This window comes from Corythoichthys intestinalis, chromosome 18, assembly GCF_030265065.1.
Source record: "Corythoichthys intestinalis isolate RoL2023-P3 chromosome 18, ASM3026506v1, whole genome shotgun sequence".
Taxonomy (NCBI): domain Eukaryota; kingdom Metazoa; phylum Chordata; class Actinopteri; order Syngnathiformes; family Syngnathidae; genus Corythoichthys; species Corythoichthys intestinalis.
The window spans coordinates 18471949-18487511 of NC_080412.1; the positions used below are offsets into that span (position 1 = coordinate 18471949).

General features: G+C 38.4%; 1 protein-coding gene across 1 annotated transcript in view; it reads right to left on the reverse strand.

Annotated features, from left to right (window-relative positions):
- si:dkey-175m17.7 (uncharacterized) overlaps window positions 1-15563 on the reverse strand; it is a 37164-nt gene that overhangs the window by 5594 nt on the left and 16007 nt on the right. The window contains exons 2-4 of the mRNA XM_057821519.1: window positions 10199-12282; window positions 9580-9882; window positions 8706-8967 (exon numbers count right to left, since the gene is read on the reverse strand). Of these exons, the coding sequence (XP_057677502.1) occupies window positions 8706-8967; window positions 9580-9882; window positions 10199-12266 (2633 nt within the window). The 5' untranslated portion in view covers window positions 12267-12282. The remainder of the gene's footprint in view (window positions 1-8705; window positions 8968-9579; window positions 9883-10198; window positions 12283-15563) is intronic.

Consider the following 15563-nt stretch of genomic DNA (forward strand, 5'->3'; position numbering starts at 1 on the left):
GAGCCCTGTAATTGTCAACATGGTTAAACCTCAACCATGAGAGACAGAATGTGGAAATCCCCCCAGAAAATCGCATTGTTTGATTTTTAAATAATTTATTTGCAAATCATGGTGGAAAATAAGTATTTGGTCAATACCAAAAGTTCATCTCAATACTTTGTTACCGGTATGTACCCTTTGTTGGCAATAACGGAGGCCAAATGTTTTCTGTAACTCTACACAAGCTTTTCACACTCTGTTGCTGGTATTTTGGCCCATTCCTTCATGCAGATCTCCTCTAGAGCAGTGATATTTTGGGGCTGTAGTTGGGCAACACGGACTTTCAACTCCCTCTGCAGATTTTCTATGGGGATGAGACCTGGAGACTGGCTAGGCCACTCCAGGACCTTGAAATGCTTCTTACGATGCCACTCCTTTGTTGCCCTGGCTGTGTGTTTGGGATCATTGTCATGCTGAAAGACCCAGCCACGTCTCATCTTCAATGCCCTTGCTGATGGAAGGAGATTTTCACTCAAAATCTCTCGATACATGGCCCCATTCATTCTCTCCTTTACACAGATCAGTCGTCCTGGTCCCTTTACAGAAAAACAGCCCCAAAGCATGATGTTTCCACCCCCATGCCTCACAGTGGGCATGGTGCAATTCAGTATTCTTTTTCCTCCAAACAAGAGAACCTGTGTTTCTACCAAAAAGTTCTATTTTGGTTTCATCTGATCATAACACAGTCTCCCAGTCCTCTTCTAGATCATCCAAATGCTCTCTAGCGACCCGCAGACGGGCCTGGACGTGTACTTTCTTCAGCAGGGGGACACGTCTGGCAGTGCAGTATTTGAGTCCCTGGCAGTGCATTGTGTTACTAATAGTAGCCTTTGTTACTGTGGTCCCAGCTCTCTGTAGGTCATTCACTAGGTCCCCCTGTGTTGTTCTGGGATTTTAGCTCCCTGTTCTTGTTATCATTTTGACGCCACAGAGTGAGGAGGGAGTTGAAAGTCCGTGTTGCCCAACGACAGCCCCAAAACATCACTGCTCTAGAGGAGATCTGCATGGAGGAATGGGCCAAAATACCGGCAACAATGTGTGAAATGCTTGTGAAGAGTTACAGAAAACGTTTGGCCTCCGTTATTGCCAACAAAGGGTACATAACAAAGTATGAACTTTTGGTATAGACCAAATACTTATTTTCCACCATGATTTGCAAATAAATTCTTTAAAAATCATACAATGTGATTTTCAGTTTTTTTTTTTCCACATTCTGTCTCTCATGGTTGAGGTTTACCCATGTTGACAATTACAGGCCTCTCTAATATTTTCAAGTGGGAGAACTTGACTAAATACTTATTTGCCCCACTGTATATACAGTATATATATATACAGTATATATACTGTATATACAGTATATATATACTGTATATACAGTATATATACTGAAAAAAATATGTGTGTGTTAGTGTAGTGTATGTTAGTGTATATATTATTTATTCTTCTTCGTTCTACGAAACAATTACAGTGTTTGTCACAATCAACAATACTATTGACAACGATAGACTTCAAATCCATTTTAACGTTGAATAATCATGCATCAATCCCATTGACAATGATAGACGTCAAATCCGTTCAGATTGAGAGGGTTGATAACGACCGTTCAGTCGCTGCAATCCCCCAGTCCAACTAGATTGGACGTCCATCACCGTCGATGGCAGCCAATGAGTTAAATATGTGCGTTGTATTTTTGTTGTAGATCAGAAAATTCTTCAATGAGAGTCACAGTATAATACAATCTATATGTTAACTTAAGCCCCTGAATGTAGAAGAGTTAATTCCAGCCAGATACTAATTGTGTCCCATATTGACGTGCCTGCAGGGCCTTGATCACACAGTTGTGAGTACCAAACCTAGTGTTACACAATGCTAAAGCAAACAGCTGTGGCCAGCATGATGATCAAAATCATCAATTACAATTGGCTGAATGTATTGATGGTACAGTTCAATACTAGACTTCCAGGGAACGTTGGCTCACTGTTGGGTATGGTTGTTATTTTTGGATGTTCATCTTGACTTCATTCTGTGTCCTTTGCTTGAAGGAAAACAGGAAAATAATATAAAACATAGCCACACGGAAAGTATGCGTTTCCATTTTTTATTTTATTAAAAGAGACATTTCCAATGCCTTCGCTAGAAATAAACCTTTACAATGCCGCCATCCAGCCATCACATTTCTCAGTGTACACTGTCAGGATTCAATTCAAGTTTTTTTTTTTTTTTTTTTTTTTTAAATTCAATAAGAATCAGCTGAATTAATAATAGGACTCTTCAATCACATCACTAACATTGGAGCCAGTTAAATAATAGTTTCTTGAGACATTAAAAAAACACAATTTAAATGTTAAGTTTATCAGTAACAAACAATGCAGAGCATCCACAGTCAACCGAGTATACCTGTATATTGCGCAACATTTCAGCCTGAAAGGGAAATGTTCTTTTAAAGCACTTTTTTAGTACAATTTCACACATTCCGAATTCCTGGAAGCATACAAAATGTCAAATCCTACCTAAAATGTTCAATTTACATGAATGATTTAGACAACAATGAGTTGTTGAAACAGTGTTAAGAAGGCCATGACTCTACCATGTGCTGAACCCAATATAGATTCAAATCTAAGCAGAATCTGATAGGAATGCCGTGTCATCACTGTGAATAGTAATGCTCTGGCTGGTTGCATTATGACCATTCCTTGTGATAAGTAAATACTAAACAAATTACACTGTCAAGATCTCCTGGCGCAATACATTTACAACAAGCCATAAAAGAATGATCCAAAATGCTCTAAACTTTCCTTCTATGACTTTTTTTCCCAAGGAAAATGCTACAGATACTCCAGTTGTGCAAGTAGTCTCATTGAAATCAACAATTTTGAAAGGCGCGTGCATGAATTGCTACACTTTCAGCAGAGCCCCATTTTGCACCTGCATAACTTTTGTGATAAATGTGGCTTACAAAGAAGTCTTAGTGATATAGCAGCATTGTATTAGTCACAGTGCACATGAAATAATTAGGATTAAACATTTTCTATACAGAACGACTTCGAAATACAGAAGAGGCAATCTACGCATTAGGAAAAGGAGGAGTAATCACAGCTAATATAATAGGTTATAGAATCATCAGTAGAAATGGAGGAGAAAAACTTCAGACCTGAATATGACTTGTCCAATTGCGAAAGGAGGTATTTTATTTGCTCTTGTTTGACCTTCAGTTTTGTTTTCATGTCGAATCACCATTGCTTGGAAATGTGATATTTAGCACATAAGGTAACAGTAACAGGTAGGCCTGGGCGATAAATGGATTTTATCAATTAATTAATTTAAATATATATATATATATATATATATATATATATATATATATATACATTATACATATATATATATTTAAATTAATTAAATATATATATATATATATATATATATATATATATATATAATTACTAATATTTTTTTTTTGCAAACAGTTTAAATAGAATATAAAGAGTTGTTTCTTTGTGATATTATTTTGTATTTCGGGGTTGACAACACAAATAGGGGGAGATAACAAGATGTTTCAGACAGAATTTTACAATGTTTTGTTCTGCATTTTACATTTTTTTGTTTACCATAATAGGCTAAGTGACTATTTTTGGTAAAAGAAAAAAAAATCTTAACTCTATGAAGACAGTGTGCCCATATACAGTATGTGGACATCACATTTTGGCCCCAAATAATAATGCCCATATAAAGTAAAGCCAGATCTAAATTCTAATTGTGTATATTTATTATTATTAATCATTATTTTAAATATTTTTGTTATGAAAAAAATTAAATTGTTAAACGTTAATGTAACAAATTTAAAATGAATAAAAACCAACATACACTCATTATGGCCTCCTCAATAACACTCTAAAGTTAATTCATTTATTCCTCCCCGTAATATTTGATCCATTGCCTCATTTAAACATGGAGGACGATTTGTGAATTCTCATTTTTCGGTGTGATTGACGGCGTTAGACGTCCAATAGCGTGCCGCACGAATGCTATTTTTAGACCGCAAGCTTGTGTGACGTCACCATTGTAAACCGGAAGAGGGTCAACATATAACCGCGCTCGGATACAACCAATGCTATCACTGCTTGTTTTCTGCCAGTAATCTTTCAAAAAAAGAACATGCCGATCAAACTGCTGCTATGGAACTTGTATAAAACGACTCTAGCTATTACGACCGTAAACATATGAAGGACATTTTTCCGAAGCCATAAACTCGGAGGGAAAATATGTGAACAATGGATTAACTTGTGCGGACGTCCAAAAGACCAGTTTAACGCCAGCAAGGTGAAACTGTTCACCTACATATGCAGTAAACATTTTGTTGGGGGCCATGGTCCTACAGAGCAACAATCCTGTCCCGAAGAGGTAAGCCATTTTGATATTTTTACTTATTTTTTGGCGTGGCGTTTTGCCGTGCTGCTTCCGTCTGACAATGAATGACCTGAAAACAATTAAAATGGTATCTGACTGCCACTGTTGTTACCTTTTCTGTTGTAAAAAACAACTTTAGTAAGGTGAAAATGTAAATAAATTATAGAATTAAAATTTGTTATTAAGGAAAAAATTAAAAGTGTTTATTGGCTGTCACTGAGTAGCATTTGCGATCGCTACACAAAAATAGCAATGTAAAAAAATCCCCCCCGAGAACGGTCAGAGACGTAAGACAACCAGACGATATAATATATAAGTAAGACAGGGCATATGGCGGTATAGGATAGATTGTTGAAACAGAAGAATGTCATTGTCAGTGGGGTAAGGCAATGCACACAAGAAAAATGTGTCGATGAAGAGCTACCTCTGGATCAGGTCGGCTCTTTTTCCTGTCTTTTTCAGCACTCGACACTCAAGCCATCTCTTTAACTGAACATATGTATGTTCTTCCAGATCTTTACCAGTGAATATAATTTTCGGACAGAATTTGTAGGTTTAGCTTAGTAAACATCTCAATCGTACACTATTTAAATGCATCGAGCATGAGGGACAAACGCAAGCTTGAACCCCCCCAGCAATAGTTGCTAACGTCATGAATATTAATGAGCAAAAGTGACGTGTTGCGTGCGGTACGCTATTCATTTTAACTGAGAAGGGTGCGCCAGTAAGTTATATGAGTGCCCTTTAAAGGGTTAAACTTGTTTTGAGTTTTCTCTGTCTTTTTTCTTAGTAGATGGGAGGGGAAAAAATGGTAAATCTATATCTTTGGTGAAAAATCAGAGATTTTATTCTCAGGCCATATCGCCCAGCCCTAGTAACAGGTTGATTAAAGATAGGCAAGATACAAATACAAGTATAACAAGAAGTTCCACCAAGTAAGCAAAGCACTGGTTTACAATGTCCTCGTAGCAAGTATCAAAACACACCAACACCTTGCAAATCTTCAGGCTTCAGAAATGCAAAATAGATTTGTTCCCATATGCTCACAATAGGCTGAGGCCCAAAGAGAATATCTCTACAGTAGGTTCATAAAGCATGAAATTAAACAACTTCCATCTACAGCCATTTGCATATTAAGTCTATAAAAATCGAGTGATGACAAGAGGTTATAGGAGTGGGCGGAATGAATTGTTTGTTTGGTTGATGTAGTAAAATGAACACTAATTGTGGGGAAAAGTACCTTCAAAAGCATGGGTAACTAACAAAAAATAAATACAAATGGATAAAGGTGACAGGAAATGAAGGCATTTGTGTGTGTGTATGTGTGTGTGTGTGTGTGTGTGTGTGTAGGGGGTGGGGATAAAAATCGTTTTTATTTTTTTAACGTCAAAATACTTTGTAATTAATTCTCACAAGTAATTTGTATAATATTGGGCAAAATTCTAAAAACACAATATTTTGATTCTAATTTGATCTACCATTTGAGCTTACTTGACCATACTTTAGAGTGGGCACTAGATTCATGAAATGATAATAGTGTTTTTCAAGTACGTAGTGTAAAACCGCAAATATATTTGTTTAGATACCCAACAAAATCCTTAAGAGACTAGACACTATAGTTAACCCTGTTTAACCTAAAGAGATTTTGATAATAAGACAACTGCATTTTTGTATCTAAAAATATTCTTCAGATGCTTAATGACCCTGGCAAATGTATGGGTGTTTGATGATGACAGACGACCAATCAGGTGCCTCTTTTTATCTTCTGCCGTTCATTCGCTGGCAACCCTCCCACTTCAATTGGATTGGATGTCTACTAGTGATCAGTTTTCCTAGCAGAAAGATGATTGAACACAACATGACTGGATGTCGTTCATCATCTAGGAAGGAGTGACAAGCACTACTTTTTTTTATTTTACAGTGGCGTGGATAGCTGGCAGCCATCTTAGGTAGGGTGACCAGCGGTTGTAAACTAATTTTGAAAAATACATATTACACAGCATCGGCCATTTTTTTTTTTTTAGTACTACCGATACTTGTATCGGTGCAACACTATTTATAAATACAAGATCAAAGCTAAATGTAGTGAATACAAACCACTTCCTAACCACATGTTTAGATATCAGAGGTGAAATTTGTCATTAAGTTATTCCTTAACAGTTCAAACACTTGTGAGGTTTTAGTTTTTTTTTTCCTGACAAAAAAAAAATAAAAAAAAATCCAACATGATTTATCGAAATAGATGCTGAATGGACCTGATTAAGGCCTCGTCTTTCACAGTAGAAGTGTTCACAGTGACTCTTGAGAGCTTCTCAAATCAAAGCAAATCCTTCAAAATACAGTGATGCATAGTCACAAGGGCCACAGGGAGCACAATAAGGCAGGAAAGGGGAAAAATTACGAAGGATAGTGGCATCTGTGGAAAATTCAGGATTCTGACACAATCGAGGAAATCAACAAAGTACGGTATATTTTAGTTGGGAAAGGGTCCTTAAGAGAGACCTATATTGTAATCTCTCTAATCAGTACATTGTAAACACTTTGAATGGCTCTTTTCTCACTTCGGTAATGCAATTTGATTTATAAAACACATCAGAATTAAATTTGTCCCCAGACAAAACACAAGTTATCTTTAAAATATGAACAAAAGAGGTAATTTCAGGGTCCCTTAGTATTATTACACTTATTTGCTCGACCATAATTCACACCAGGTACTCACTGACCACAATTTTACACCTGAATTGATCTTATACAAGTGTTGTATTCAATAGCAATTTAGGATATAGCTTTGTTTAGTATTATGATTACTATTGTGGTATTTAAAATATTTTGTCCATGTTACTTATGTAACTGTAGCTATAACAAACAACAACAAATATTGTATACCAAAAACAGTGCAGTTCTACAATTTGACTGCAAACTACAACCACACAAACATGATACAATAAACACACGTTGTCTTTGAAACTGAACAATACATGATGGCTAAATTCTTACTTTTAGTTAATCAAGAATTTTTGATACAACTCTTATATTAGCTCATTTAAAGTAATAATGGGCAGGCGTACCAAAAACGTATTTGCTTTATAAGCATTTTCCAAAGAATTAAGAACTAACCAACAAATCCAGTTATTTAGTATGCTGTTGATGTTCCACTTCCTGATGTACTACAGTGCATAATCTGCACAATAATCCCATGCATTAGATCACTTTACATAGTAAGAAAAAATTTATTTTTTTCATGAAATGTGACCTGAAACTGCCATTGATGATGATGATAGACTAACAATCATGTGGCTCTTTTTAACCTTTTGATGTGAATTTCAATGAGTTTATCGCTAGTGGACTCGGACTATTCATTCATATGCTGCCAGACCTCCTAGTTCAGATGGAATAGATGTTTATCACTGTCCAGGCAGCCATTGAGTTATCAGATTTATTAAAGTGCATTGTAATGTTTACGTTGCTACATGTTGAAAAGTATCATATTCATGTGGCAATGCAATTTTGCATGCAGGCATGGCTTATGATAGAATACGTTTATATTACGTTCATGGTGGTCACGGCATCCCCATCGTTTATTTCATGATTTCATAAGTATTGCTCTTTTACTTTTATTTCTCTATTATGTTAATGAATTTTTGAAGCTCGATAGCAGTTTGAAGAAAGAAAAATCTCAAAACGAGTTTTACCTTCACAGGGCACTAATTCGTTCATTCATCCCCACCAGTCAAAATGAATTGGACGTCTAGTGCCATCACTGACACTAAAAAATGAGCAATCACTCCCAGTTTCAAAAAATTGGAGGTCTGATGTTGTCAGTGGCAGCCAATGAGTTAATAATTTCAACATTTGCAATGAAATGTTTGCACATTTATTCTATTATATCCCATCCCTTCATCTTGTATTTCTTGACTGTTATATGTGATCCACAGTGGCCAAAAATGAGGCTGCTGTCACCACCTAGAACGCTGCAAGACGTAGCCTGAACAGTGTTTGTGTGGTAGTTGATAGGAAGAAATAGTAAGAGTTATCAAGAGAAAAATAGATACCAGTAATACATTACAGTTACATTGGTCTACAAACAGCTTACTGGATGATGATCATGTTAAATGGCTACTAATGTGAGGTCATTTATCACTTTGTATTGTGATTCACAGTATAAAAGGGCACAGTTTGCCGAACAGACTCCAATTTATAGTTTACTAAGTCCACTCAAAGCCAACTTCTGTGTTCTCCTGAGCCTTGATCTTCCTCACACCTGGGTCTCTACACCATCAAGTTTAGGCATCAGGATGCGAGGTGTCACACCGGAATTGAGGTCCCTCTCAAACTCCAAAAGCTGCCCCATAAAGTTTAGATTCGGGGATACCACAGGACGACGGCTGCGTACGTATTTGTAGGCGTCTGTCATTGTCATGAGGGTGTGCTTCATTAGGTAGGCGATGACGATGGTTGCGGAACGGGACACACCTGCCTGGCAATGCACCAACACGCCCTGCCCACTCTGATATGCTTCCTCTGTGGGTAAATAAAAAACATGTATGTTCACGTTTGTCATCTTAAAAAAAAAAAAAAAAAAAAAATCCAACGATTAAGTCAATCCGTCAGGCCCTAGTGACTTGTATTGGAGCACAAATTAAAACTCTTTAAGTGAGTTTATCACAAGTAGACGTCTAATTCATTTGAAGCGGTTTGCAATTCACTTCAAATGGATAGGACATCTCGCGCCATCAATGGCAGGTAATGAGTTAACAGAAAAAAAATGCAAAAAAAAACCCCCTCCATTACTATCAACAGTAGTGCAAAATCAAATTTACCCCATGACTACAAATTTTTGGTAACCTGCGATCACGCAAAAACAAATAAATAACCTAGTATCGATACTTTTAAAATCAAATACCACACCCTGTTACGTTTCAGTATCGACACTTCAATACTTTTCAATATCTTTGACAACCCTAGCACCTTGACCTACCAGTGTCCTAATTTATGAGATTGTTGAGTTACTGCGCTACACTTCATTGGTATTTTGCTTTGTGTTGTAAGCCAGGATTTAAAATTGGAGCAGATCCGATAGTACACAGCTACGACTGGACAAACAGTTTAAATAACATAGACTAAATGTCTCACCAATGAACTCGAAAACCTCCTCAAAGTATTGGCGAAGGTTTTGTTTGCTGTTGTCTGTGGCTGGCAGCCTTTTGTAGTGCAGTCCCGATTTGAGGTGGTAGAGAGGAAGGTGTGTCGTCACATTGACCACGTAGCCAATGTTGAGGCGTAACAACAGATCCAGGTCTTGAGCGTCTCTTTCATTCCCAAGAAACAAGAAAGGTAGGATGGCGCTGACCACTGCATTCTCTGCATCAGGAGTCATTGCAGACTCATCGGACAGGGAAGCTGGCAGCGAAGAGGAGAGCGGCAGAGAGAGGTGCACTGAAAGAGGATGAGATGGCATTTTGAGAGAAATTCTTTTGATCAAAAATACAGAATTTGAAAACTCAAATTTTCTGGGAAAACATGTCTGTCACTTGGAACAGCAATCAATGACAACATGTGACGCAAAAAACAAGACCTAATTTCAACAAGCATCAACTGATTTTGTCACTAATGTAAAGTCTTTTGACAAAGGGAAGAATTTGGATACAAAAATATTTTCAGCTGTGATTTCTAGCTGGAATCTGATCCACAAGGAAAGTTTCCCACGTAATATTTTACAACCCTAAACACAGAATAAGTTTACCAGTCTTACTTCTGCTCTTCTCCTCATGTGGGTCTCTGTTGAGTGAGTTGAGAGCCAAATGAAGGGACTGGGCTGATGGTAGAGAATGTCCCCCTTCCCTATCTCTCTGCCAGGGTTTGGGTTTGATGAGTGTGCTAGGAGCGGACGGTGGAGGCGAAAAGGAAACTGGCGACGGCGGAGAAGGGGAGCGCGGGTGAGGCAAACTAGGATATGCTGTGTCTCGATGGTGCTCGGGAGAGCTGGTTGTTCCTACATCGTCTTTATCAAGAAGCGTCCTGAACGAGCTCCGTTGTTCGTCGTACCCCGTTCCTGACCTGCAGCCAGTGAAATCCAGAGCTGCCATCTTATCCTGGTGCAGTCTCCTCCGACCAGCGCGGTCCGTGAACTGTGAATGTGCGTACTCTTGGAGGTCTTCACAGTTCAGATGGGCCAGCCCGGTTCTTTTGCTTTCATTTGGGATCTGCCTCGAAGCAGTCTTTCCAACTCCTATTCCAATTCCGGCACAGTGATTTCCTTGGGCTGTTGAATGGGTCATCTTTCTCGACAGTTCTTCAGGCCAGATCGTACGTACACTATAGTCATCATCATCTGCTTGAAACATAGCAGCCGAATGAGGTGCACCGATGCTTCTTCCTGGAGGTTTACATCGGCGAGGGTTGAATGTTACTACTATTGGGTCACTGCTACAATAGCTGCAGGTGGAGCTACCAGTGTGAGAGGCTTTGGGGTTGCAACCGGTGACACAGCTCTGAATTGCCCGGAGTGGGGCCGAAGAGGACAATGGCATACAAGGCAGACATCCTCCGACCATTTTTTTACGAAGAATCGCAGGACTCTCAAAGTTTCCAGCCTCACTGGAACAGGAGGCACAGTGGAGAGGTTTGAACAGGCTTGATCGGTGTTCAGACACAGTGCTGTTGGTTGAGGAAGTGTTAGATGTGGAAGCGGCAGAGAGACACCCTCCCAGACTTCTCAGGCCCATTTCTTTGCCTCTTTTTTTTACTGCGCCAACATTATGTGTGCAAGAAAATGACGTGGAAGAACTATCTCCACCACCTTGGCAACTGGAAGAATGTCCTTTCGACCCTCTGCATCTGATCAACCTCCAGCAACCACAGCCGAAGGGATGGGAGCAGTCAATGGTGCACGTGTGGTCAGGACTGGGGAAGCCTCCAGCATGAGAAGTGCATGGGGACAGGGGGAGACCATGAAGAATATGAGGACGGTGATCTCTATGGCGGGATGAGCGAGGCTGGTTATATTGATGGAAGGAGACGGGGATGTGTGCGGGTTGAGGGGGAGAGGATGAGGGGTGGTTGGAGTTTAGGATAGCCGCATGGGGCACAGGGACGGAATTGTGGTGGTAGGGAAGACTATGTTGCACAGTGCCCAGCTTGGAAATTTTATGATCCAGCAAGGAGAATTCAGGGTCAGGTCTGTTCAGAAAAGTTGAATTTTCCTTCTCTTTTACATTTTTGAAAATGTATTGCTGTGCCTGCGCAGGGACAAACTGCAGGACACCTCCGGTGGATGACAACAGCTGACCGTGTCGACTTCTCTGCGATTTGTGTTCACATCCGCCTGACTGTTCAGCAGCACTACTTCTTCTATCAATCTGATCTGAATGCGAAGGGACGCATTTCCCCCGTGTACCTTTGGCACTTCCGCTACGACCGAGCGAGTTGCTGATTCCCGTTCTTCCGCTTTTGTCAAGAGTCAATCTGATATCAATAGTATGCGTGTGGGACGGCAATCGTGGGCTGAGAGTTACGGTTCCGTTGCTGTGGCAGTGGCTCGGGACGTGTCTGTAACCCGGCGGTACAATGGGATGGTCGCCCGTGGCTTTCTGGGGACGGGAAGATCTGCGTTTGCATTCCAGAGTCAGCGATTTACAGGTGGGTGAGTAGAAATGGGGCTGAGAAAAGTGAGGACGAGAAGCACGAGTGATTTGTCCATTGGAAGAAGTGGATATCTGAGACGAGTGATGAGGAATCGTTTGAGGGGAAGCCTCGCACAAGGAAATATTTTTAGGGCGCTGGATGACCACTATGCGCTCGTCGAGCGGAAGAGGAGGCATCTGGGTTCATGCGAAGCTGTCATGTAAAGAAGAGAGAGGGAAGCAAACATTAGCCATAATATGACCGCAATTAAATAAAAAGAAAAACACAGAAAATGTGGGCCTAACTTTAAATTCCATTTGTTTTGGTCCAAAATGCATTGACTTTAATGGTTTTAACTCATTTGCTGTCCCTGACGATGATAGATTGCATTGACCACACAGTAACTTTGGCTCTTTATTTAACTTTACTTACTTAATTCAAAACACTGAAACTAAGAAAACAGGTCAGCAACCTTCCTTTTGTTCTAAAGGCTTTGATTGACTAATTTAATAAATTACCTCATTGACGGCAGTACAAGGCGTCTATTGCCGTCAATGAATGTTTTTAAAACAAATGTAATTTTTTCACAAACTTTTGCTCGTTCAAGGTTGCTTTTCAATTATTTATGAAATGTAAAGTCAGACCCAAAAACCACCACAAATACAAAACAGAGGGAACATTATTAGTATGTTTTTCAGGTTTTTATAATTTGCCGCCGGGACTCGAGGCAAATGAAAACATACCAAGAGAAACAACATCAACAATGTCACATCTCAGATTGAACGTGAACTTGGCACAAATAATTCATTCATCACTGGCTGCACAAATGGGATTTGAAGATTACACCCACTGGTGCAAGTTTGACCTTAATGGATAACATTGTAGCAAGGAAGTGTCCCCTTTGCCAAATCCATTTAAATGAGCACATCTCTCTTTCCTACTTGCTTATGATACCAGGGCTACTTGCCAGAAAATGAATGTTCATCTATATATCCTAAAATTTGGCATCCCAACAACAGGACGTGCCATTAAAATGACAAATGAAATCAGAAAAGGGCAAGGGTATGTTAATCAGGGTGGCGATTGGCTTCTTAAAAGCTTATTTACAAACATTGTGATGAACTTGCAACAACCTTCATCCCTCAGAGGACTCATTAGTCTTAACTAGACACATGTGCTGATGTGATGGATAATACTAGGGTTGTTGATAAAGTTGTACTGCCTGATAAAATGGGCTCTTTGCTGCTGTTTGGAAGTAGCAGTAGTTTAACCGCCATGGTGACTGAATTTATATGAAACAAATATACATCAAAAAGCATTGGGGGAATGCATAAGTACACGAAAATAGAAATAATAATTAAAAAAAAAACCTTAATGGAATATTTTTACATTTTAAGTGCATTTTTCAATGCCATTTTTACGTAAATTATTTCATCAATACTATTTTTGTACTTTCGTATCCCTCCAATGCTTTATATATACTTTTGCATTTATTATATTCTTGGATGCCATTGACGACAATAGACGTCCAAGATTTTTGAAGTGGCAAGGCTGATAGCAAGTTAAATGGCTGCAGGGATAAACTCATTTCATTTCACAGCAAAGGATGATTGGACGCCACATGATGGGACGTCCAGCCTCGTCAATGGCACTGGAAGAGTTCAATGTAAATTCAGGCATCAAAGGCTTAAATAATGCCTGCATTGTTAAGTTTGAAATGGAGACTGGAGATTACTAACAAAACGATGCAAATGGATTAAATCAATCAGAGATGTACATTTGTCTTGGCCTTGGTTTACAGTAAACAGACAGCCGCATACACATTGATTCAACATTACTCAACTCCACACAATGCAAACGAATAGTAAATCACATCTCATTAAAAGGCAACACTGCATTTATTTGAGGCATTTAATCGCCGCAATCACCATCATTAACATTTAATGACTTTTTGGTACGCTACACCACAACAGGAAATCCACGCTGATGAAAACTTACGCACACACACACGCTGTTAAATGAAGATTATCTGTAACGTTTATTGCCTCCAGTACTCATCAACTCTTTCAGTGCCATTGATGATAATATACGTCCAATCAACTGTTTGTTGTGAATTCACTGTTTATCACTGGTAGATAGCCAATCCATTTGATGTGGGAAAGTGGGAAGCCAATGCATTTGCTGCCCACATTCCCACATCAAATGGATTGGACGTCTAGCGCAGTCAATGGCAACCCAAGAGTTGATCTGTTTATTGCATATTTGTTTTACTTTTAATCAGAGGTGGGTAGTAACGCGAGACATTTACTCCGTTATATTTATATGAATAACTTTTTAAGAAAAAATTGTACTTCTTAGAGTAGTTTTACTAAGCCATACTTTTTACTTTTACTTCGCAACAATTATCACATGACTCCATTATACCAATCAGACACAGGCTTGCCGTTCTAGGATCTCGACAGCCTGTTCAATCACGTAGCATCTTTAAAGCACCCGCAAAAATTTGACATAGAGCGGTGCCCTCAACATGACTCGAAAGCGCGGATTTTAATCTCTCACCCAGTTTTTATTTGGCACCGACTGATCGCGGGAAACCGGAGATATGATCCTTTTAGTTTCATAACAGGAAATATTTTTTCTCCACTACAGGGCACTTATGCTCTTTGAACGAGTAATGCTTCAGTTCTGTAGATTTTTTTCCTAACCCAGGAAGTCAATGATTTTTTTTTTTTTTTGTATTTCTCTGTCTTAATGGAATTATGTAATATGTTCCAGTAAAGTATAACAATAACAGTTCACATAGATAACTTTATGCTGAAAAAAGAAATAGCATTGTTTAAAAAAAAACCAAACAAACACCGTAAGCAGTTACTCACACTCTTTTTATTATTATTACTATTATTATTATTATTATTATTATCATTATTATTATTATTTCTACAGTGTAGCTTTTAAAACCGATAAAGACCAGTATGTTACATGATTGCTTTAGGTTTTTAGGATGCCTTTTTAAATGGTGAGATTGACAGATTGATATGACGGATTAGTTTTAGCCAGAATGAATTTAACAGAGAGTGACAGATAACAAGGCCTTTCGTTAACAAGATGCTGGAGCCCACGAACATAATATGACCGTGCATATTTTATGCTTGCACTTTAAAACTGTGCACTGTTTTTTAGTTTGATACTAATGCATGTGGGAATACCAACGTTTCATGATATTTGCTAAACAATCTTATCACAATGTTTAAATACAATTAGTAAATCCTCCACTAGAAAATATTCTCCTTCAAAAATGAGTATATGTATATTTTACACAATTATTTTTTTTTTATATAATGTAAAAGAAAAAAAAATCTGTCAGTCAACAAAATCAAGTAAAATATTGTCTCAAAATAGGCCCTTATATCCTCCTGAAATGAAGAATTTAAAATTTTCTCATTTTCACATTTTCTCATTTTCTCATTTTAAGTGTGATGAGATTTATTTTTTAA